We start from the raw sequence: 24,209 nt of genomic DNA, 5'->3' as shown, positions 1-24,209 counted from the left end.
CAACAGGCAAAAAAAAGAAAATAAAGTGAAAAAACACTATTGGAAGATTACAGAAGAGCTCAATGAGTTCTGTAATTATGAGAGATTCCTTTGAAAGAAATCATTCCTTTGTCCAAGGGCAGAAAATGTCCATTAATGAGTTCAGGGCCTGCAGTCCACCTGGAGAAGGCATCAATAAAATATGTGCCTTAATAATAGTTTCTCCATTGCAACGGAATTTAATGGAAAAGGAAAGGGTCCACCCTGAAGTTTAAAGACAGACCCAGTCATCACATAGTTTTTTCTCTCATATTTATTTGAGAGCAGAACTTGGAGCCTGTTACATACGAAAATATAAGAGCAGTAGGATTCCGCTGAGTTAGAAAAAGACTGAAAATAAACAAAGCATCTCTTGTTAAAATGGGACGCTTGTGGTGGGCAGTCTGAATTGAATCAGTTACATTTAATTTACATTTTTATTGATCCTTCTCACTGAAATATTGCTCTGGAAGGCCAGTTACACTAAACTGCTTATTCAGAAATATTCCAGTTATTTCCTACTGGACTGTCATGAAAATTAGGTTTTTGGCCATGCAGAGGGATGGCATGTTGGCTTCTGCCCAAGCAAGGCACTAAAATCATGGCTGGGATTAGGAAAAAGCAGGAAGGAAGGGCAGGAAGAAAGCCATTGGGTGCAATTCATATACTTTGAAAACAGAAAATCTGGGGGAGGGGGCAGGCAGCAACTTTGTCCCAATGAAGTAAGAAAAGCCTTTTTGTCTTCTCTGTGTCAGGATTTCATCATTTATCTGTGGTCTTATTGTTCTGTGCTGCTCCTAGCACCCACAAGGGTCATCACATCATCTGGGCAGTAGTGGTGTATTTTAAGTACGTCTGTATTTGTTCCTTAATTGGTACTCCTTTTCTCCCAGGTGGGGATGACCTTGGTGGGTCTCCTGACTCATGTGAGGACTGTGTTTCCCAGTCCTGGGTGTGAGCAGCCAGGAGGGAGACTTGCTGAGAATCCACAGCTGTGCCACCAGGTCCTGCATAGGCAGGTGGACACCCCCAACCCGACCAATGATGGGCATCCCCATAATCACACCAATAGCCTCGCAAGGGTCAACACAGTGTCATGCAGCTGAAGGTCTCAAACCAGGGCTTCCAAGGGCTGGAACCACTGTCCATCCCAGTGTCCTGATTTTGGCAAGGGTGGCTTTGGTCAAGTGGGAAGCTGTGGCACAGTAATGGGGTTATGCGTCCTTCACCTCTCTGCCTGAGCTTTGATCCTGCTCTGGATGAGGGAGGAGGGCTTCCCCATAGCAGGACACTCCACTCACAGCTCAGAGTGTCACAAGAGAGCAGCAGCAGTGGAGACAACAAAATCTAGTTACAAAATCAGGCCAGTCCCATGGTCTGATAAGTTAAGGCAGCAGTACCATAGAAGAGCTGAAACATGTAACATGCTAAACTAGATTTCACCTTGGTTTTAATTGTGCAAACTTAACATACTCCTCTTCATCCACAGTAATGTGAAGTAGTTCAGAGCAAAGTTGTACATATGCATAGGAGAGGCTGGGTGTGAGAGCTGGGTATGTTCATGTCTCCATTTCTGAATGTGAGCTTTTCCTGTGTTTTACTTCTATTGCTGAAAATATTTTTCCTAGCACTTGTAAAATCACAGTTAAGTGCTCAGTTAATTTTGTTTCTCACTGTGCCTTTGTTTTACTTTTCAGCCTCAACAAGTGGTTCAAAAGAAGCCTGCTCAGGTAAGAAAAACTAATTTAAATTCTTTAGACTACTTTAAGTGAAATAATTTTTCAGTATTTCAACTGGCCTCCTTTACTGTAAAGAAAGAAGGGAAATACATCAATCATATGAGCTAGGGAACAGCTATTGGCTTGCTGGGCACAACCACCAGAACAATTCATGCGTTGGCCCTTGGGAAAGAGAGGAGGAAGCAATGGACAGTGCCTGCTCAGAATTGTCCTCTTTCTGCATTGGCCACCTTGCAGTGATAATGCAGACACACATGCACACCTCCGTGGTGTGAGCCCAGCATGTAATATCTCTGTGTGTCCTGAATGTGGATAGGTGGGAACTGCATTGCAGCAAGGAGGGGCATATGCACAAAACCCATTTCTCTTCTTTTCTAAAGCATTCTCTAAATCCACAAAATATAGTAGGCTGAACTTGGTAACTAGACTGGATCCGTCATAAAGACTAACACATTTGAACTTTTTGTGTTGGATAGTATTATTCTTTTTTAACACTTTGAACAAAATGCAAGCCACAAGATGTCATGAAATCAGTCAATCACTGCAGTTACAATCCACTTCATTTGCTTCTCCCAGCCTGCCCTGTGTTAAAAACCCCAAGAACCTAATTCTGACAGTTTGCTATATGTGCACCAACAGAGAAAAACCTGTGGGAATGGGAGCAAGTCCATCACTGCTCAGCGGAGTCCATTGGCTGTGCTGTTGTACCTCCCTGTACATAAATGATTTCTGAGTCAAGAGCATAAAGGGTCCATTGCTCTTCTGGAAAGAGGTCTGCCTTCAGAAAGGAATAATAGTTTCCTTTTTCCACCTTATGGTTCTAATACATTATTATAAAGTGTATATTATCATAGTATCAACTGCAGTCTGAATTAGGAGCTGTTGCATAAGAAACAGAAAACATCCTAGCCATGAGTTGAAGGGGTAAAATGATGTGACTCTCCAAAGCATGTGCAGGAATCAGATTTCTACAAAAGAAATCAATACAGTTGCAGCAATGATGAATCCGTGGCACAGCTAATAATATTAATGTCTCTGAATGGTGGAGATAACACAGAGGATGAATGTAGTAGTACTTTCAAGTAAGGTTAAGTTTTGCAAGGAGAGGTAATGTCTTTTGTTAGGCCAGCTTATGCAAAAAACACAGCCTAAGTCCCCAGCAACTCACTGTATAATCTGACTATACACAATTCAAAACATACCAAGCTGTTCTAATAGAAGATATTTCCTCTCCCTGTCTTGCTTATATCCTTCAAATGTTACTGCTACAATCAGGCTATTTCTACTACAACATGGTAGTAAATCTGCCGGTGGGCACAAAGCCAGCTATCTCCTCTGTGGCACCTGGGAGACAGGGAGGCTAAACCCTGCTGCACAGAGGAGGCTAAATCCAGGAGGCAGAGGCTCCCGGGAGGCTGTTAGTGTTGCCTTTTCCTCTGGTACATATCAATGCTCAGTCCTACTGAGGTCAGCAGGAAGAAGGGCCCTGTGGTGCTGCCAGGTCTCCAAGCTCCCCGAGCACTGACTGCTGCAAGTGTTTTGTTTACGCAATAACCGTGTGCAACCCTGGGTGCAAGAGAGGAAGAATACCTGGTCCTGAAGCTGGGCTGTGGTGTAGGAGGACAAGGAGTGGACCTGGACTCTGTTGTTTTGTAGCAGAACAAAGTAATGGCAGATTTAATTGATGGCAAAATGATGTAGGCATGTGAACTGAAGCACCAGCGTTCCCCACATGGATTTTCCTATCCATTTGCTGAAGCAGTGATTCTGGTAGGGGTGCTGTAGCGTGTGTCAACCAGCTGGATGCCACCACTGCTGCAGTGGTGCCTCAGCAGCATCTCTGTAGACAGAGTGAGAGAGAGAAAAGAAAGCCCTTTGACATTCCCATAATGGAAGTGTTTGTGCAGAACATGAGGAGGCACAGAAGAATACATGAAAGGAGACAGAAGCCTGTTTAGATCTCTCCATTTACCACAAGTGAGTAGTGAAAGAACACTTTAAATTATTTGTATGCCATGTCTTTACAGAGACAACATTTCTGTTTTTAATCCTTAGACGAAAGGATGTTCAATGAAATCACTGAACTTCTCTTGAACCCTTCCTGGTTTCAACAGCCCTGCTCTCACACTTACATGACCACACCATTGCAGTTTTGCTGGTATAGGTGCATGGCAAAGAACAAAAATTTATCACTGTGAGCAAATGCTCGTGACACTATCTTCCTGAGGCTTCAGGAAGGAGAGGTAAAACAGTGTACTTCTTGGGATGATCAAGAACTTCATGCTGCTGGGTTTCACTCAGGTCTGGTTGCCTTTCTCTGATTTCTTTTTATAGTACCTAATTTCCCTTTAAAGTAGGGAGGTTCAGACTCAGAATTAACAACAAGAACATGAGCTCATGCAGGCTTTCTAATCTGAGCTGTCTAAGGAAATAGTGATAAATTATATAAACATGGGGACTACATGGAAGTTCATGGAGGATAATGTAAATCTTATACTACATTCAGAGGAATCTCTTCCTTTTCCATCTGTTTCCTTCAAAATATCCTCCCAGATGGCTTTACCATGTGGCAGTCTGGATTAAGTTAGAAATGTATCCTTTCTTCTTTGGTGGGGACTGTGAGAGGTTACAGTCAAGAACTGCTGTGTGTTGGTGAGCCTGCCTTGGTAAAAGTGGCAGAAACTCTTGCTCAGGTTTGGTCCCTGAGTGCTCTCCTGTGCTCTGAATTTTAGGTGTATTCTCAAAGATTTCTATGAATATTAGTTTACATCACTGTTACTCTTGTTATTGCTGCTAGTAAGTATGTCTCTTGTGTTTGTGTCACTTTTAAAAATACAGGAGCAGTAGGACCAGATACAATTCTCATTTTGCAAATAACAGCTCTGTTCCTATTGCCATTTCCCAGCTTTTAAGCATCGTACATGGCTCTGCCATGCTCTAAATCTCTTTATGGATATCAGCTATCCAGTTTAGGGCCATACAGATGTTTATGTAAACTTCGGCAATATCTTTAAACATTGCTCTGAGGATTTACCATCACACAGACAGTAAATAGCTACAGTAAAACCCACTGGAAATCTACACACCCATATCATTAATACAAACCTTCGAATACTGTGGTCTATTCACATCTTTGTGATGATCACTGACACATATTCTCACACTTCCTTGGGGAAATGAAGAAAAGAGCCAGCATAACTGTGTGACATTGGTAAGTTTAGCACTTTCACGTAGATATTTGTCTAAAAACAAGACTCTTTGAAATCTGCTCTGTCTCCAAAGAGTGTACAGCCAGATCTCACGGTCATGCTGTAGTAATATTTTTACTGAGGTGTGCAAATACATAGTCCAAACAGAAATTTCTCCATTTCCTCATTTTTAAACAATTTGTAGCAGCTGTTGACTCAGCCATATGGGGGAGTTACACTCTTAAGTAATATGAAGGAAATAGATGTTTTTAGAAAAACACAATGAAAGCTATCAAAATTTTCTGGAAACAGGACGTTTTATTTTTATCATTTCTGCAGAGAAGACATACAATAAACATAGAACAGCCCTTTGAAAATCTTATTATCTCTCTTAAAATCTAAAATCATTTAAAATCCTTTGTATCTGAGTCTGAAAGAGAGCATACCAGTCAGAAAGACAGTGTATAGATCAGAATAAAAGTGTATCAGTCAGAAGAGCACACGTAAACTGTACACAGAACAGTATACACAAAAATGTGTACAGAAAACATACACCAAAAGAACATGTGAAGCATACTTCTCTACCTAATACTAAATGTAGTAGATAGTTTTAAAACAATGTCCAAAATAATCAAATCCAACAAGAATAAACGCTAAAAAGAAAAGTGTTATTTTGTATGGGAAAGAAGAACTGGATTTCCTATATGTTTTCCTGTTAACTCGTTTCTCAGTGTTGGTATCAATAAAGTTATGCCTGTGAATTAGTCATAGTATATATTTGCACCTCAATTTGCATCTATTGCATATGTCTACTCAGCGTAGGACACAGTCAATGCTAGAGGCATCACACAGGCTCTGCAGCCCAGGAGCTACACCTGCGGTTCACACATTCACCTGCAGCCAGAGTTGCAGACTGTGAGCAGAGCTGAGCCTGGGACCCATGGGGCTTTGTGGCAGGACTGACATGCCAGCACACCCCGGCCAGTAGGCCCAGGGCGCATATCCTTCATCATCTTTCTGTGCCATGCAACACATCTGCACTTCCACAGGCTTCAGGCGTTCTGTCTATGTGCTAGCCACCATGTGTGACTTCATCCTTTTTCCCTTCTGGGAAATCACAGACAGAAATGTGGTAGGAATACTTCAGAGATCCATTTTCTCTGGTTGAAAAGAAGCTTCCAGTGTCACAGACAGGATGGCAAATCCAAGCAGGTGCACATACACATCCAAGAGAGTGAATGCCATTGTCCAAGGCCACCCTGTGTCCTGAGAACCCAGGAATACTGCAGTCATATTCAACTGTAGAAATATTGAACAATCTGCCCTGGAAGTTGACCTAGTGCCGTGGGGTGTCATTGCTCTTTCCACTGCATTCAGCAAGCTGTGTTGTGTCTCATGGGCTTTGTGTTACTGATATGGAGAGTCAGAAAGTTCCCAGGGCAGCCCCCAAAAAGTCAGATCCTGGAGAGGTAAAACTTTCTTTTCCAATAGTACATGGAATTTTGTACTTTAGCACAGGATAAGTGCATTTGTGTTACATAGACCACTTCAGAACATCCTCGTAAAGGCTGAGTTACCATTCTTTTATTATAGCTTTTCTTTTTTAAAGCAAATGTTGTATGTTTTCCCAAACACAACACTAGGGGCCATCTTGTACTTACCGTAGGCTCTGGGTACCGTGTGAACACGTGCTAAGCAAGCATATATTGTGGCTCATGGGAAATCAGGAAAGTCTCTTGCTTTCTTCATGGATGCAATAGATGGAATTTCATGGAGGGCACTGGGCTTTACATCCTTACCTTCTTTTTCTTCTCAAGGCAAAATGGTGGCAACTGGTGTGGTTTCCAAAAGAAGATATATTCAGTCTTCCTTTTTTTTTTTTTTTAATTTTAATAATGGTCTTATTGTGACAGGAAAACACTGAATAATTTTTCTGATGATTAAAAAAAAAAAAAAAAGAAAGAGCAGTTTTTTGAAATAAAATAAGAAAAAGAATCTGGGAGAAATTTAGAAGCAATCACCAGTTCAATGAACAGATGAAGCACTAACCTTGGCTAAAGAGTGAGGGCTGGAAGAAGAGGTCAGGTATTTCTGACAGAAAATATTTTCTTACTTATATGATATAACTTCTGAATAGACTCTGGATAGTGTAATTCAATGATGCTATGCTTAAATACCCAAATCAGTGTAAGACTGAGGTACCCAAGGTTTTAAATACTTATGATTGTCATTTACTACATAGGTATGATAGAGGGACATTTTTGAGATGGCCGCTTCCAGAAGTTTGGCTGTAAATAAATTTTTTAAATTGAGATATTATATCACCAGAAGGAAGGGAAGAAAAGGGATTTTAAAACCCTTTCAAGACAGGAGTATATTCAGGTATTCAGTCACTTTTAAAGAGTCAAATATTGGAAATACCTGAGCAGCAGCCCCATTTCCTGTCCCAGCAAGCTCTCCAGGCTACTAGGTGAGAAGTGTTCCTAGTGCTGCTTCCTAAACCTGAGACACAGTGCAGCTCAGGATTCAAAGGTCAAAGAGCCACTGAGTGATCAAGCAAGAGAAACATGATTTGATTTGTTTGAGTCCACAGATCTGTTAAATTCAGATGCGTGATTCTGTCAGTAAATGCTGACTGAGTTATGCATCCCCTTGCTTAATGCACCTGTGGTCCACAAGGCAGGCTGGGGTGCCTGTGACTGTGCCCCATACACCGCCTAAGGAGCAGAGGTGTCCCAGTCAGCACTGTGCCAGGAGAGCACAGCTTCCTTTGAAGCCATTATTTCTGAGCACTGTGCTGTGTAAGTTCCGTTTTAGGTAAGTCTCACAGTGTCTTGATTCCCCTTCCACTAAAACTGAGGTGCTGATGATCCCTTCTTGCATAAGGGAGTTACCAAGGTGCACACACTTATAATCTGATGTGACAAAAAAAGGAATTAGATTTAGCAAGATTTTTTTTCTTTACGGCTTGTCAAGGACTACTTAGGGAATTCAGTCTTGCCTGCTGCAGTGTGCTACTTGAAGATGTCATGTCCTTGTCAGCCAGTTTATGAGTCAATCACAGAGCAGGAGTGCCATGACTTAGTTCAACATAGGAGGAGCCTTCATCTCTGAACAATAATGGATTCTTAACAGCTCAAATACACAATATTTAATTCCTCTGAGGGAAACTCTAGGGCAGGAGGCAGCTTTCTGAATGGAGCACTGGTCACACATTTGCCCATTCAACACAGACAAGCTTTCAGGTCCCTGCTCTTTTCCAGTGTCCTGGGCAAGAGCTGACCCTAAAAGCAGAGATGTAAAACTTTGGGGTCTACAGATGTTGAGCCACTCCATGCATAGCACAGGGAGTAGGAGTTGCAGTTGGTGGTAGAAGGCTAGAGGATGAAGGGGTGAGCTGAAACATTTCCCTAAGCCAGCAAAGCTCATCTTCAACCTCTCCCTACCTCTTCCCTCCTGACTCCTTGCTTGTGGAAGAAGCTCAAGACGGGCAGGCAACATCTGTGGGCAGGGTGGCTTGGTGTTTGACCCTGTGGCTGTGGCCACAAAAGGTGTTTAGGGAGGTACTCCATCCAGTTCAGAACTTGGCTCTGATTTGACAGGATCTGAAATCTCACTAATGGTAGCCAGAAGAGAAAGGGTTGTGGTGTGTACTTGGGAAACACCATTGAGGAACATGGAAGGGCAGTGTTTGAAAAAATGCCAGTCAAGAGTAAATTAAACAGTGCTGCTTTTGCATACACATGCTACATATTTTGGCTGAGATTTTCAAGAGTAGCAAGAGTCAGTGCTGCTAACACTTGGGTATCTTACTTCATACAAGACATACAAGATTTTCAGCAGCACATGGCTACTCCCTGAAAACAGGGATTATTTTAAGATACTTCCTGAGTGATACCCAGAAAGATGAAATTACCAGCATGATCGCTCTGTGGACTTAAAGCTATAAAAATAATCAAAATGCTAATTAGCAAAGGAGTGTCAGAAGGCTGCACATGAAGAAAGTGCTTTTTGCTGAGAGCTTGGTTCCTGAGCTTCTCATAAAGGGCTCTGCATTTTCAACAGTCAGCATCGCTGTTGCTTCTCCACGTCAAGCTGAAGCCACTGAAAGATGTCCTATTTCCTGACTTAAATATTATCAACAGATATTCCAGGGTTATATCCTTGCTCATTTTTTGCACTGAAAAACATGGGAAACAAATCTATGTAACCATTCTTGGAAATTGCTCTATCTTTGGTGTTCCAATTCAGGACCACATAAATTCTGTTGCAAATTTTATTTTAAAAATTAAGTATGCTGCGATGGATGTGCAATAAGGTAAACACAAATAAAATCAAAGTTAAGATCAATGAAAATACAGTTTTTGTCTGTTAAATAATTTGCTCAGATAGATAGTTACAGTCTTCACATACCAGCATTAATAAAGTTTGGCTAGGGAAAGGAGCAGTATACTTGGCCCTTATTAACATATTTAAACATGTTATGGAAGGAAGCAATAAGAAGACAATGTATTATTTTATTCTGGGTTTTCCCTGACATCTGGGGAATTTTATAAGGTCCACTTGTCATCCAAAATAACAGTTTTAGAATAGAAGAATAACGAGAATTTTTTGGGTACTCTGTCAGTACTCTGTGGGGTGTTTGTGGTATTTTGTGAATTTAGTTCCTTGAAATCAGTGCTGCCACGCTACACTAGGGTGACATCTGGCCTCCCTGGGCAGTCCCTCAGATTGTGACACCTGTGCCAAACACTAAGGTTAGGATGGACAGGCTGAACCTATAAGCACGCCTCTTCCCTTGCAGTTCAGAGAGGACAACTCAGGTGAAGGATTCATAATCAGTGTGAAACAATTGTGATAGACACTTTAAAACCATTTTTCGTGGAGGAGCTTCTATCCCATATCACTTCCTTTGATGCTCTCACTGTACTGTTCCTTACTGCTGAGATGGAGTGAAGCAACCCAGATGACAAACACCATCTGTGACAGGCAGGGTGCCCATTTTGGGTGCCCAGTTTGGGGGCCCATTCAGAGCTCATGAGCATTGATTGCTCATTGGATATTGTAGGCATGGGACTGCTGTGACAGTAGACAGTAAGAAGTATAGGAGTATCACAACCTCATAGTAGACCATGCAGTGAGAATTATGGTCCTAGGCACTTCGTGTTAAAGGCTACAGAAGTACATAGGTGGTTTCTTCATGTTGAAGGCTACAGAAGTACGTAGGTGGTTTTCAGACATCAACACTTGGCCAAACAGTGCATGAAGGATATAAATCTTTGCGCAGCCTAGAGTTCATAAGCATCTTGAGTTCATCCTTACAGGACCTAAATAAAAAAATGTGCTTTTCTCACACTGAGGAAGGAAAAGCCCTTCAAAACCACTGCTTGACTCTTCGGCATTGTAGTACTCACATTGTCATAGCAAACTGTCTCATGAATCCTTTTTCACTGGGATCCCAATGCAAGAAATGTTAAATTTTTTATGAAGTCTGCTCCAGCAGATGGTGAGCATCACTATGATGAAGTTCTGCTGCTGATCCCACTGTAAAGCATTTCTGGAAATTCCAGAATGTTTTCAGAAAACGTTGGCTGAAATCTCTCTTTAGAAATGACTAATGCTTATATTAGAGAGGGATATAATATTGCCGGTGTAGTTCTTGCTTTGCCTCTCCTCTGCCAATGTAGTCACATTATTCAGGGGCGATCTCTGATCTCAGGTTTGAAGAGTTATTTGCCACACAACAACCATGGGAAAAGAGAATGAGAGAAATAAAAAAATTAATCACCCGCATTCTGCTTGAATTCAGATCTCAGATTTCCCACATCCTGGTATTTAATTTCCCACAGAGTTACCAATGGTTGATCTCACGGCAGGATTACTGGGAAGAAAAATGAGAGCTCCATTGAAACCAGACTTGAGTCTGGAAGGAAGGAACATGTGAGCTCTAGGACCCTGGAGATATCAGATTCAGGGTAGTGAATGGCTTCCACCCTCTCCCCTTCCCTGTTTCTCATGCTTATTTTGAGGCAAATTCTGGAAAATTAAATCAGAACAGCAAAGACATGTTACAGTAAATTAGGGGGCTTACACATAGCTTCAATAGTCTCCTGAGAACTGTGTTATATAGTGAGGCATTAACTGTAATTTATATTAGTATTTTTTTATGTTTAGAAAGAGGGGAATAGATTAACATTGAGGTGTAAATTGCAGTAAATCTGTCTCAGTTCTAAAAGAAAACATGTTTTGAACACACATTTCCACCAGCATGCCTTCTTGGATTTGATTATAGAATGTAGATGTGTTCAATTGGGAAAGAAATTCCCATAAAAGATTCTATAATCAAAAGGAAATCATCACTATCTATTAAATTGGAGAGCCTCACTCACTTTGAATCAGGTTATCTTGCTTAGAGAAATAAAAAGCTTTGTGCTGTGGATCATTGTGCAGATGGATCTAGAAAAGTTGGGTTGTTGCTCTACACTGAGGAGGACCAAACTTTTTAACACTTTCCACCAGATTGTGTGGAGATAGTCAAGAAGTTGAAAAAAAACCTTGAAATGCATCACTCTAAATCCTTTAGAAGTTCAACATATTAAGATGACAAGAAGAGTATGTCATTAAACCATAACTACCCTTTTTGGATTACCTGGTATTTGTAGATTTATTGGCAAGGTGGCTTAAATTAGGGGTATATTTTTAGCCTGAAGCATTACATAATAAAATAGCAGCTGAATTCTTTGCAGTAAATGAGGGCAGGGATGGGGGGAGTTTATTAAAACCAACACAAACCTCTCTGATTTTGCTTTTTCGTCTGCACAAAGAGGTACTCCATGGTTACAGTATCAGTAAAGTTTGTGAGAGAAGTATTTCCATTGCCCCATTGTGCTCAGGAGCTGTCGCCTGCCTTTCACTGCAAACCTGCTGTTTAGTCTGAAACTGAAAATTAAACCCAGAACTTCAGCTCTCAAAGTTAAATACTCTCCATTGCTGGAAGCACGCAGCCTTGCCAGTGTCTGTGTGGCAAGATCCATGATCAAAATCTTCAGATATTTTTAAAAGCATTTTACAAGTCTGTTAAGCTTTATTGTTTTTGTTTTGGTTTGGGCTTTTTTTTTTTTTTTGAGAAGAAAAGAATCGTTTTCTGAACTATACTAGAAAGTCTCATGTGAACTGTGCTGAACCAGCTCAGGAAGCCTGACTCACTATCTTTAAGAAATATGTTTCTCATTTTGGAGGGCTTTTCTGAGAATGGCCAGGGCAAGGTAGAGCCCTGTACGTTAAACTCACTCCTTCAGAAACAAAAAAACAAGGGATGAGAAAAACCAGGGCAGAGCGCGGAGGAAGAAGAATGGCGGCGGCAGAGCCCACGCGCCCTGTCCTGCTGAGGCTGCACCGGCGGCCGGCAGCGTGGCAAGGGCCGCTCAGCCTCGGGGCTGGCGCTCGTAAAAATGTCACCAGTGTGCTTCCACTGTGAAAAGCGCTTTTATCTCCCCCTCCCACAGCCCCTTTCCAGCGGGTACATGGGGCTGGGCCCAGTGGCTGCCGCTTGGCCTCCCCGCATGGCTGGACCCTAATGAGGTGTGTGCGGCTCTTGGCTGCAAGTTTTCAATCTCTTTCTTATTACTTCAAAGCTGCTGCTCCGAGGTTCAGACAAGTTTGATCACTTGGCAAAATCTCTCAGCTGGGATTCAAAGGGGAAGATGTTTTATTTTATTATTTATCATTGTAGATAGATAGCTCTTCCCAAACTACTCTTGCTAGTGGCTTCGTGGTCAGAGCTGCAATGCTTTTTTAAGTGATAAAGGATTGAAGGTGAACAACTTTTGGCAGTTGCTTCCTGTCTGTAACAAGTGGTCGTTTTTAGGGGGAGGGAAAAAAGGAGAATAGAAATCTAACAGGCCTTACTTTATATTCCTTTTCATGTTCTAAATTTGGGGGTGGGAGGGAGGAGCAAAAGGTAAATGATGTGGGTTTGACCTCCATTTCAAAGCCTCGGTAGTGTTTCCCTACCCTGTTCTGGGAGACGGTTGCTGTAGTCCTTCCTCTGCCATTCAGCATAAAATATGCAGAGAAACTGGTGCTATTTCGAGTACTTCAAGGGCTCAGGGGGAAGGCAGACTCGCTCAGGTTTACCTGTGTGGGGTCCAGTATCCTTTTGGGCTTTTCCATCTCCATTGCCACAAGAAAGCAGAGCTAACACAGTCACCCACAGCATTTCAGTGAACTAGGCAAGTCTAGGGATTTTTAAGGTTGGCATCCACCTTCTTTTGCTCTTTCATCTCATTGTGGACATACATATTAGTGATTAGAGACTATTATTAGAACCTCTGCTTGCCTTATGCTCCAGTCTGGATTCTGGCTGTGAATGCAGAGCAGTTTACCACTCCTCCAGTTTACAGCCTCCACAAGAGGTTTGTAAGAGCAGCTTCTCGAAGTTGGGGTCAGTCCAGCTCAGTTGTATATGTTTCTAGCAGCACCGCTGCCTTCTTTTTCTTAATATTTTATTTCCTTCCCACCAGAAATGTTTACATATTGTAGGGTTGAAGGTCTCCAAGACAAAATACATCTCTGTCAGTGTTGCATAGCACCCACAATTGCTTCAAGCACCATTTTCATTTTAGGGCTGTGCTTTGCAGACTTTAAATGGTGTTTCCTGCAAAATTCTTCTGACCAGTACTGAGATTTTGCTGAAGATTTTCAGTCTCCTTTTAATACATGGGGAACAGATTTTTTCAAAGTGTTTTGACCTGCTGAGGTCAAAAACGCACTTGCTGTACTCAGATGCCAAAACGCGTTTTAAGAAATCTGGCCTGACGTAACTTAGGCAGCTGAGTCTCAATTTCAAAAGGCTTCAGCCACACAGGCTTTGGCACTGAGCAACTTACTGCCTTGCAGAAACCTCATTGTTGAGTTAATTTCAGGCCTGCTTTAAAATCCATGGCAAACTTGGGCACCTAGAGCTGAGGTTCGTTCAAGACCATCTGTAAGAGAAATTGAGAGGCAGAACCTAAGGCAGGTACTTTTTAGGTTAACTAAATGTCAGTCAGCCTAATTCCTGTTTCTGGAAGTTCTCAGTGTGAGCCCTCCTGGATTTAAAACTCCTGTGTCAGTGTCTTGGGGTGACCTTATGATGTGTATCCCATATCGCTGCCTATGCCCAGAAATTAATTTTTGTGCCTTTCTATGCCTCTAAACTGAGCCTGAAAGGGGGAAGGAAAAAACTGAGCAAAACTTTCTCAAAGCAGTTTGCAGCTCGTTCAAGGTTACAAAAAGATAGCAGGTTTTTTTTTTTCCCTAGCTGGGGCAGGGGAGGGAGGAAGCACCCGGCTTGTTTTTTTTCCAGTCAGTTTTTGGCCAGTTTTTTCTTCTTCTTGTTCTCTGGAGAGAGACTGAGAGTTGGACTTTGGATTTCCTTCTCTGGAATTCCGGATTTTTCCCCTTTTCTACTGGACTGCTTGATTGCTGTAACATCAGAGCACATAGGGAGGACTTTCCACCGGGCGCAGAGGGCCTGGCCCCGGCCCAAGCCCCAGCTCCGAGGAGACCAAAGGGAGGACTCGAACACTTTCTCAGGTTTTTCCTCTACCGCGAAAGATTTTACCATCTAACATTATTTTCCTTCCCATGTGTTTGTTAAATAAATAGTTTTATCTTCTTCACTTTCCTTCGAGGAAAATTTATTTTTTCCCGAACCTGGTGGGGGAGGGGTGGTTGTGCCTTCTCTCAGAGGATATATTTCTAAATTTGCCCAAACTGGAACAAATTTAGTGGCGCCCAACTGTGTGGCTCGAAGGAAAGTGAAAAACTTGTGCTAATTACATTTTGGGTTGAATTTACTTATTCTGTGTTGGAGTAAAGTAGTCACCATGCTGGTTGAGTTCATAATGTCTCTCTGGCTCGATGTACTCATGTCTTTCTGGTCCTTAGGCTTCATTGAGGTACTAGTGCTTTTTTTGGTCCCTAGGGTTGTTTACCTATCCACAACTTGCTCCAATCTTGTCCCTGGTATGTAAATTTTACAGAGAAGGGAGACGAACCAGGATTTCTATTTTGCTGTGCTCGGTGATAATGATTTATAAGAAGTTGATAGAGGTACAAGCAGCTGTTCGAGGTGTGTATGATAAGTGGTTTCTCCGTCCTAACCCCAGTCCTAGCTTCAGTAGCCTGTTTTGGGAATTTATTAGTAATTGTACCCAGATTGTTAGAGGAGGAGGAGATGGGGTTTCCCTTCCCTTTAAATTTGATAGGTTATCTTTTGAGAATGTTCAGTATCCCCTTGATGTTAAAGAGACCACCCTCCTGGTATTTAATCTGGTAATCTTCCTCCATGTAATTCATAGCTTGTCTAGAATGAGAGCTCAGATTTCCAGGGTGACTGCTGAGACACCTGTCCCAGAGGTGGAAAATCCTGAGTGGTGTGGGGAATGGGAGGACATCGGCCAAACCCTAAAGAAATTCTCTGACCCGATAGTTTGGGATTTCCCATCTGAACAAATTCAGAAACCAGCTGAGGTGGGAAAATATCTGAAAGAGAAATACAATAACAATTCTAATGAGAACAAGCTCCTTGCAATATGCTGGGCTTTGGCATATGCCTATCGCACACTGCAGCAGGTAAAGGTAGAGAGGCAGGAAGATAAATCAGCAAAGCCTGCAGATACCCCAGTCATTCAGGCTGCAGATAAACCAGACAGCAAGCCCAAACCAGATGGAGAGTCTAAGCCATTGACAGTGGCTCCTGTCACGAGGAAAAAGCACACAACCAAAACTGATCGCTCAGTGAAAGATGATGATGATGCAGGGGAAGGAACCTCAAAACCACCAACGGACTCAGGCACAGAAACCATTACTGAGTCCATGTCCATAAAGGACCTTCACAGCCTAAGAAAGGATTACACCCGACGGTCCGATGAATCCATAATAAGTTGGATGGTCCGTATTTGGGATGCTGCAGGTGATGATGTGATGCTGGACGGTGCTGAAGCGAGGCATTTGGGATCCCTGTCACATGATCCAGTGATCGACCAAGAGATGAAAAGGGAGGCTAACTCTACCAGTCTCTGGAGACGGATTTTGACAGGCGTGGCTGAAAGATATATGTGCGGAGATGATCTCTACATGCAGCAAACCCAGTGGAAGACCATAGAACAAGGGATCCAGCGCCTGAGAGAACTAGGGGTGGTAGAGGTTGTCTTCACAAATGACCCAGGATTGAGAAGTCCAGACCGGGCCAGAGTTATTCCATACATGTGGCGAAAACTCATACATCTTGGGCCACCAGAATATGCTTCTGCTTTAGCAATAATGAAACCGGACTACGGTGCGAATGAGACCGTGCGGGATATGGCAGTGAAGCTCAGAGCATATGCAGACTCTGTACATGGCCCAACACATGCAAGAATTGCAGCTGTGGAAACACGTATGCAGAAAATTGAAGATGAAATGAAGAAGAATCACCAGGAGATTAAAGAGTGCCTTCTCCGCGGACGTTCCCCAGAGAGAAGGTACATCCCACGAAGTGAGCTGTGGAATTTCCTGTGTGACAGTGGGGGTAGAATCTGTTTCTATCTCTGGTGTAACAGGTGGATCACAAGATTTGACCTTGGTGGAAGCCGAGGTGAGCCTGACTGGAAATGAGTGGAAGAGACATCTCATTGTGACTGGCCCAGAGGCCCCGTGCATTTTGGGCATAGACTTCCTCCGGAACGGGTATTTTAGAGACCCAAAGGGACTCAGGTGGGCTTTTGGAATAGCTGCTGTGGAGACAGAGGGCATTAAGCAATTGAACGCTTTGCCTGGACTATCAGAGAACCCGTCTGCAGTCGGCCTTCTGAAGGTGGAAGAACAAAGAGTACCAATTGCTACCTCGACAGTGCATCGCCGACAGTACCGGACAACTCGAGATGCTGTGATTCCCATCCACAAGATGATCCGTGAGCTGGAGAGCCAAGGGGTGGTCAGCAAGACCCACTCACCCTTCAACAGCCCCATTTGGCCTGTGCGCAAGTCTGACGGGGAATGGAGATTGACTGTGGACTATCGTGCCCTGAATGAAGTGACTCCACCGCTGAGCGCTGCCGTGCCAGACATGTTGGAGCTCCAGTACGAGCTGGAGTCCAAAGCAGCGAAGTGGTATGCCACTATTGACATTGCCAATGCATTTTTCTCCATTCCTCTGGCAGCAGAGTGCAGGCCTCAGTTTGCCTTCACCTGGAGGGGCGTGCAGTACACCTGGAACCGACTGCCCCAGGGGTGGAAGCACAGCCCCACCATCTGCCATGGACTGATCCAGACTGCACTAGAAAAAGGTGAGGCTCCAGAACATTTGCAGTACATTGATGACATCATTGTGTGGGGGAACACCGCAACAGAAGTGTTTGAGAAAGGAGAGAAAGTTATCAGGATTCTCCTGGAAGCTGGTTTCGCCATCAAGAAGAGCAAAGTCAAGGGACCTGCCCGAGAGATCCAGTTCCTGGGAGTGAAATGGCAAGATGGACGGCGTCAGATTCCCACTGAGGTCATCAATAAGATCACAGCAATGTCTCCACCAACCAACAAGAAGGAAACACAAGCTTTCCTAGGCGCTATAGGTTTCTGGAGGATGCACATTCCTGAGTACAGCCAGATTGTGAGTCCTCTTTACCTGGTTACCCGCAAGAAGAACGATTTCCATTGGGGCCCTGAACAGCAACAAGCTTTTGCCCAGATCAAGCAGGAAATCGCTCATGCGGTAGCCCTTGGCCCCGTTAGGACAGGACCCGAAGTGAAGAACGTGCTCTACTCTGCAGCCGGGAGCCATGGCCTGTCCTGGAGCCTTTGGCAGAAGGTGTCCGGTGAGACTCGAGGTCGACCACTGGGATTTTGGAGCCGAAGCTACAGAGGGTCTGAGGCCAACTACACTCCCACAGAGAAGGAAATCTTGGCAGCCTATGAAGGAATCCAGGCCGTCTCAGAGGTAATTGGCACTGAGGCACAACTCCTCCTGGCACCCCGACTACCAGTGCTAGGGTGGATGTTCAAAGCAGAGGTTCCCTCTACCCACCATGCCACCAATGCCACATGGAGCAAATGGATTGCTCTCATCACACAGCGCGCCCGTATCGGAAAACTGAATCACCCTGGGATTTTGGAAATAATTACAAACTGGCCTGAAGGTGAAAACTTTGGTCTCACTGATGAAGAAGAACAAGTGACACGTGCTGAAGAAGCTCCACCGTACAACCAACTGCCATCAGAAGACACACGCTACGCTCTTTTCACCGACGGTTCTTGTCGCATCGTAGGGATGAAACGAAAGTGGAAAGCAGCCGTATGGAGTCCCACACGACGGGTTGCAGAAGCTACTGAAGGAGAAGGTGGATCAAGCCAACTCGCTGAACTCAAAGCTGTTCAACTAGCCCTGGACATTGCTGAAAGGGAGAAGTGGCCAAAGCTCTACCTCTACACTGATTCATGGATGGTAGCCAATGCTCTGTGGGGATGGTTAGAAAAGTGGGAAAAAGCTAATTGGCAGCGTAGGGGAAAACCAATCTGGGCTGCTGAAGAGTGGAAAGACATCGCTGCCCGAGTAAGAAAGCTGGTTGTGAAAGTCCGCCACGTAGATGCCCATGTCCCCAAGAGTAGGGCTAATGAAGAACACCAAAACAACAAGCAGGTAGATCAGGCTGCAAAGATAGAAGTGTCACAGGTAGACTTGGACTGGAAACACAAGGGAGAGTTGTTTCTAGCTCGATGGGCCCATGATGCCTCAGGCCATCAGGGCAGAGATGCCACTTATAAGTGGGCACGAGACCGAGGGGTGGATCTAACCATGGACAGTATCTCCCAGGTGATCCATGATTGTGAGACATGCGCTGCGATCAAGCAGGCCAAGCGGGTGAAGCCCCTGTGGTACGGTGGGCGATGGTCCAAATACAAGTATGGGGAGGCCTGGCAGATTGATTACATCACACTGCCGCAAACCCGCCAAGGCAAGCGCTATGTGCTCACAATGGTAGAAGCCACCACTGGATGGCTGGAGACCTATCCTGTGCCTCATGCTACTGCCCGGAACACCATCCTGGGCCTGGAAAAGCAAGTCCTTTGGAGGCATGGCACCCCTGAGAGAATTGAATCTGACAATGGGACTCATTTTAAGAATAGCCTTATTAACACCTGGGCTAGAGAACATGGCATTGAGTGGGTGTACCACATCCCTTACCATGCACCAGCTGCAGGCAAAGTGGAACGGTGCAATGGATTGTTGAAAACCACTTTGAAGGCACTGGGTGGGGGAACTTTCAAAAATTGGGAACAGAATCTAGCAAAAGCCACCTGGTTAGTTAACACCCGAGGTTCCACCAATAGAGCTGGTCCAGCCCAATCTGAATCCCTGCATACAACAGATGGAGATAAGGTCCCAGTAGTGCATGTCAGAGGTCTATTAGGAAAGACTGTGTGGATAAATTCTGCCTCGAGTACAGACAAACCCATCCGTGGGGTTGTCTTTGCTCAGGGACCTGGTTGCACATGGTGGGTAATGCAGAAAGATGGAACAACACGTTGTGTACCACAGGGAGATCTGATTGTTGTGTGACAACCACCTGTAGTGTGAAATGCCAGTATACCCCTGCTTGCTGATTATCACTGTCACTGTTCGTATATAGCTGTGTATATATATATATATATATATATGTATTAATGTGTGTGTAAAATTGGAATATCTTAGTTTGGGCATTGAGCCAACAATATGGGATAAGGGGTGGAATGTCTTGGGGTGACCTTATGATGTGTATCCCATATCGCTGCCTATGCCCAGAAATTAATTTTTGTGCCTTTCTATGCCTCTAAACTGAGCCTGAAAGGGGGAAGGAAAAAACTGAGCAAAACTTTCTCAAAGCAGTTTGCAGCTCGTTCAAGGTTACAAAAAGATAGCAGGTTTTTTTTTTTCCCTAGCTGGGGCAGGGGAGGGAGGAAGCACCCGGCTTGTTTTTTTTCCAGTCAGTTTTTGGCCAGTTTTTTCTTCTTCTTGTTCTCTGGAGAGAGACTGAGAGTTGGACTTTGGATTTCCTTCTCTGGAATTCCGGATTTTTCCCCTTTTCTACTGGACTGCTTGATTGCTGTAACATCAGAGCACATAGGGAGGACTTTCCACCGGGCGCAGAGGGCCTGGCCCCGGCCCAAGCCCCAGCTCCGAGGAGACCAAAGGGAGGACTCGAACACTTTCCCAGGTTTTTTCCTCTACCGCGAAAGATTTTACCATCTAACATTATTTTCCTTCCCATGTGTTTGTTAAATAAATAGTTTTATCCTCTTCACTTTCCTTCGAGGAAAATTTATTTTTTCCCGAACCTGGTGGGGGAGGGGTGGTTGTGCCTTCTCTCAGAGGATATATTTCTAAATTTGCCCAAACTGGAACAGTCAGATAAGCCCTTTCTCTCGAAGTCACCAGGGAGACTCATTATCACTCCATTATATCAAACAGTTCTCCTAGTGGGAGATAAGCTAAGAGATAGACAAAAGTTTTTGATTCCCCCTTAATCTAACAGGAAGAATAGACTTGAATCTATATTTTAAGTAAGCTATTCTAACTTAAAGAGGAATATCCTGTCCTGTCCTGTGGGAATCCCCCTAGGCAATGTCTTGGTCCCCTCCAGTTATCTGAACCTGTTGCTTAAGGACCAAAACTTGGCCAAGCCTGGCGAGACACTTTCTCCAGCAGAGGAAGGGGATCTGTAGAAGTGGTTTCTGTGTGTGTAAGGATGGTTAACTCTCACAGACCTCTACCAGCTGAGTCCCAGCACAGCCCCAGCAACTTCACTCTGGCTGCCTCAGCTAGTTCGCTTCCTCCAACAGCTGGGGATGTGTATTATCCAGTAATCCCCATGAGCAGCCTTTTTGCTGGTGAAGCAGTGCTATTCCAGCAGTTAAAGGAGAGGACACACTTAATTCGCTTACTAACTATGCAGCTAAAAAACCACAGGCTGGTGACCGGCAGGAGAGCATAGATTTTTGCTTTATTTTCTCTGCTCCCTTTCTGTCTTTCACAGAATAATTATTTATGTAAAAGTGGAGTGACTTTAACAGAAGAAAGATGCATCTTCCATAGACAGAAGTTTAGCGGGGAGCCTTCTTCCTAGAAGGTAGAAAACCCAGCTTGAAATGTCTGCTTCAAATCAGAGAGCAAGGGGATTTCGAAACAAGTCCACATGTGAATTTCCAATCCAGTGCTATTGCATATATGCACACTCAAAGATAAGTCTTATTTTTGCTGTCTGTTACACATTGCCTTCCTGAGTGTGAAAACTTTGATGACATCACTAAGTCAAAGTAATCTTTAAGATACTTTATAGCCCTTAGACTGCTCCCAAGAGCATTAGGCAGCTCTGCACGTGCCCACCAGCAAGCACTTGGGCATTGGGAAAGTTAAGCAGCAGCTCAGCAAGGCTGCTTGCTGGTATCTAAATATTGCTATGGCATCATGCTATGGCCAAATCTGTGGTCTTTTGAAGACCAACATCTTTACATAATGAAGTGGGGTATTAGAGGCTAGGTCAGTAAGAAGTTACACATTTAAAGCAAGAATGTTGACTTCCAGTCCCTACATCTCCACCCAAAACTGCCCCATCTGCTGCCATCTCTCTATTTGTCTCTTTGTTTATATTTAATGTCATTTAAGTACTGAAAGTTTTACTTCCTTGGGGGGGGACCTACCTGCTCACTACTCCCAGGGCTGTCTCATGACTTAGTCTGTGATTGCAGAAGCAGTGCTGAGAGAAGGCAGGGGGTCTCAGAACTGCTCTGTAGGCAGTTTTTCACTGTCCTTTTAGGCACCAAGCTAAAGGATTTGTGCTCCTTCTAGCATGCTGACAGCTGCAGTGCACAGAAATTGCTTGCTTGTGGTCTGGCTGATTTATATGTGTTTAGATACAGCGTTTCTGTACTGAAATAATTCCTTAAAATAATTTTTTAGTCCAGCAGTAAGAAGGGTTGTATGGCCTTTTCTGTATATGGTCACAATGATCTCTTCTGCCCTAATAAATCCTTTCACTGTGACATGTGAAGTATACCTGCAACAATTTGAGTTCTGAATCCATCTTCTGGAGTTAAATTTTGCCTTACTGCTGAGTGACACCTGTCACTGAGCTCATTAGTGCGCTTTGCAGAGAGTGCAGAGCTCAAAGCAGCAGGTCCCGCCCTAAGCTTCACGCAGAGCAAACCTGCTCTGAGTGCCTGTTAGTGCTGTAAGAATTTCTAAAGCACTTTGGTGTGTCGGCTGTGGAGCAGTTGGGATGGCACTGTCTCAGCTGGGCAGAGTCTGGGCCCTGGCATCCGCTCTAGAAGCCATCTATTCCTATCCCTATATTTCAGGGACTCCTGAAAATATTAGCTTGCATGCCAGGGGATTTCAGACATGTTAACAGCAGACAATGGCCCACAGTTTGCAAGCTGCTCTTGTCAGCAGTTCTTTTTGACATATCTATTCAAGCATACCCTCTTGGGCTTAGAAAGCAGCCAGCAAAATCTGTGCCAATAGCTAATACTTCATTATAAAATAAAAGCTCTAACAAATTCAGAGGCTCCATATGCAGCATTACTGTGATCCTGCAGTTTATTTCACAAAATGGGTTTTAGTTTTTAAGTCTGCTGTTCAGAAATTCATGAGCAGAAGGTGAAAAAACTGAATTGCCAGTTGACCTGCCAGTGAGTTTCATGGGGCAAAGACATTTAACCTTGAAGTTTTGCCTAGGGTATTAGAACAGAATAAACATTTTTACAAAAATACCACAGTTACTCTTCTGCAGGTGGGAGAATGCTCTTCTCAGACACCGACAATTGTCTCACCATCAGGTTTTGTTGTTATCAGTTTGTGGGGGTCCACCAAAAAAAAATGCAGAGGACGTACAAAGACCAAACTAAGTATGTCTATTCTTCAGGCTACTAGGATGCTACTGGCTGCTTGTAATTCCAGAAAAAAATAGCCTGCACCTAACAAGTGTGGGTCACCAAACAGAGGTCTTGGGCAGCAGGTAGACTTACATTTCACCAGCACAGGATGTAGTGGGAAAGAAGTCTCTTGAGGTAAGGGGGTGACTTTGATCTGAAAAGACGCTGAAGTTTAAATACAATCATTTATGGCACAGCTCCATTCTGCATGGTACCACCTCTGAGGTTTAGCAATGAATCACAGAATCATTTGGGTTGGAAGGGAGCTCTGGAGATCATCCAGTCCAACTGCCCTGCCAAGACAGGGTCACCTAGAGCAGGCGACACCGGAACCAGGTGGATTTGCAATGTCTCCAGAGAGGGAGACTCCATGACCTCCATGGGCAGTCTGTTCCAGGGCTCTGCCACCCTCCGTGTGAAGTAGTTCTTCCTCGGGTTGAGGGGAAGCTTACTGTGGTTTAGTTTATGGCCGCTGCTCCTCATCCTGTTGCTGGGCAGCACTGAAAAGAGCCTGGCACCATTGTCTTGACACCCGCCTTTGAGATACTTATGTGCAGTAATGAGATCCCCTCTCAGTCTTCTCCAGACTAAACAGGCCCAGCTCCCTCAGCCTCTCCTTGTAAGAGAGATGCTCCAGCCCCTCAATCATCTTTGCTGCCCTCCGCTGGACCCTCTCCAGTAACCCTTCTCTTTCTTCTACTGAGGAGCCCAGAACTGGACACAGCACTTCAGATGTGGCCTCACTAGGGCCGAGTAGAGGGGGAGGATCACCTCCCTCAGCCTGCTGGCCACACTCTTCCTGATGCACCCCTATAAGGTGCCCGTGCTAGTAGTTACCACTTCACATATTCCTGCAGTATAAACCAGTTTGTTTTTCCACAGCTGCAAGACTTCCAAAGCAGAGATTCAACTTCATAGTTCTGGAGAGGGTTCATGGGTCCACATCTCAACACAATTGTTCTGTGCCCATTGGGTGTTCCCGGGGGTCACAGGCATCCACACAGAGAAGGAAGGCATGATAAAGGAGACCTTTCTGACTTATCTTACCAGATGAGATATCCAGGGCATCTAAAACAGCCTCAGGTGCTATCTTCAGGCAACCAGATCCCACCACGGTTGTCATATTTTAAAATTCTGTGTTGGCCAGCCTGAATAAACATGCTGCAGATGGCACTTCTAACTGAAACCTGCTGTCCTGCTTCCTGTTCCTTTCTTGTTATCTTCACCACTGCTAAAACGGGGCTAAAAACTGTGGTACCAATCCCTTCTGAGGGCAGATACCTGCTGTGAGTCATTGCAAAATATTTGTCCTTTCTCTGCTGCTGGAAGCCAACCT

General features: G+C 44.1%; 1 protein-coding gene across 2 annotated transcripts in view; it reads left to right on the top strand.

Moving 5' to 3' along the window:
- HMGA2 (high mobility group AT-hook 2) overlaps positions 1-24,209 on the top strand; it is a 134,695-nt gene that overhangs the window by 89,049 nt on the left and 21,437 nt on the right. For both annotated transcript variants that reach the window (XM_032107287.1, XM_032107288.1), the window contains exon 4: positions 1,716-1,748. In XM_032107287.1, the coding sequence (XP_031963178.1) occupies positions 1,716-1,748 (33 nt within the window). The remainder of the gene's footprint in view (positions 1-1,715; positions 1,749-24,209) is intronic.

The sequence above is a fragment of the Corvus moneduloides genome, chromosome 4 (genome assembly GCF_009650955.1).
Source record: "Corvus moneduloides isolate bCorMon1 chromosome 4, bCorMon1.pri, whole genome shotgun sequence".
NCBI classification, from domain to species: Eukaryota; Metazoa; Chordata; class Aves; order Passeriformes; family Corvidae; genus Corvus; species Corvus moneduloides.
The sequence above is the reverse complement of the archived record's forward strand: the minus strand, read 5'-3'. Positions and strand labels throughout refer to the sequence as shown.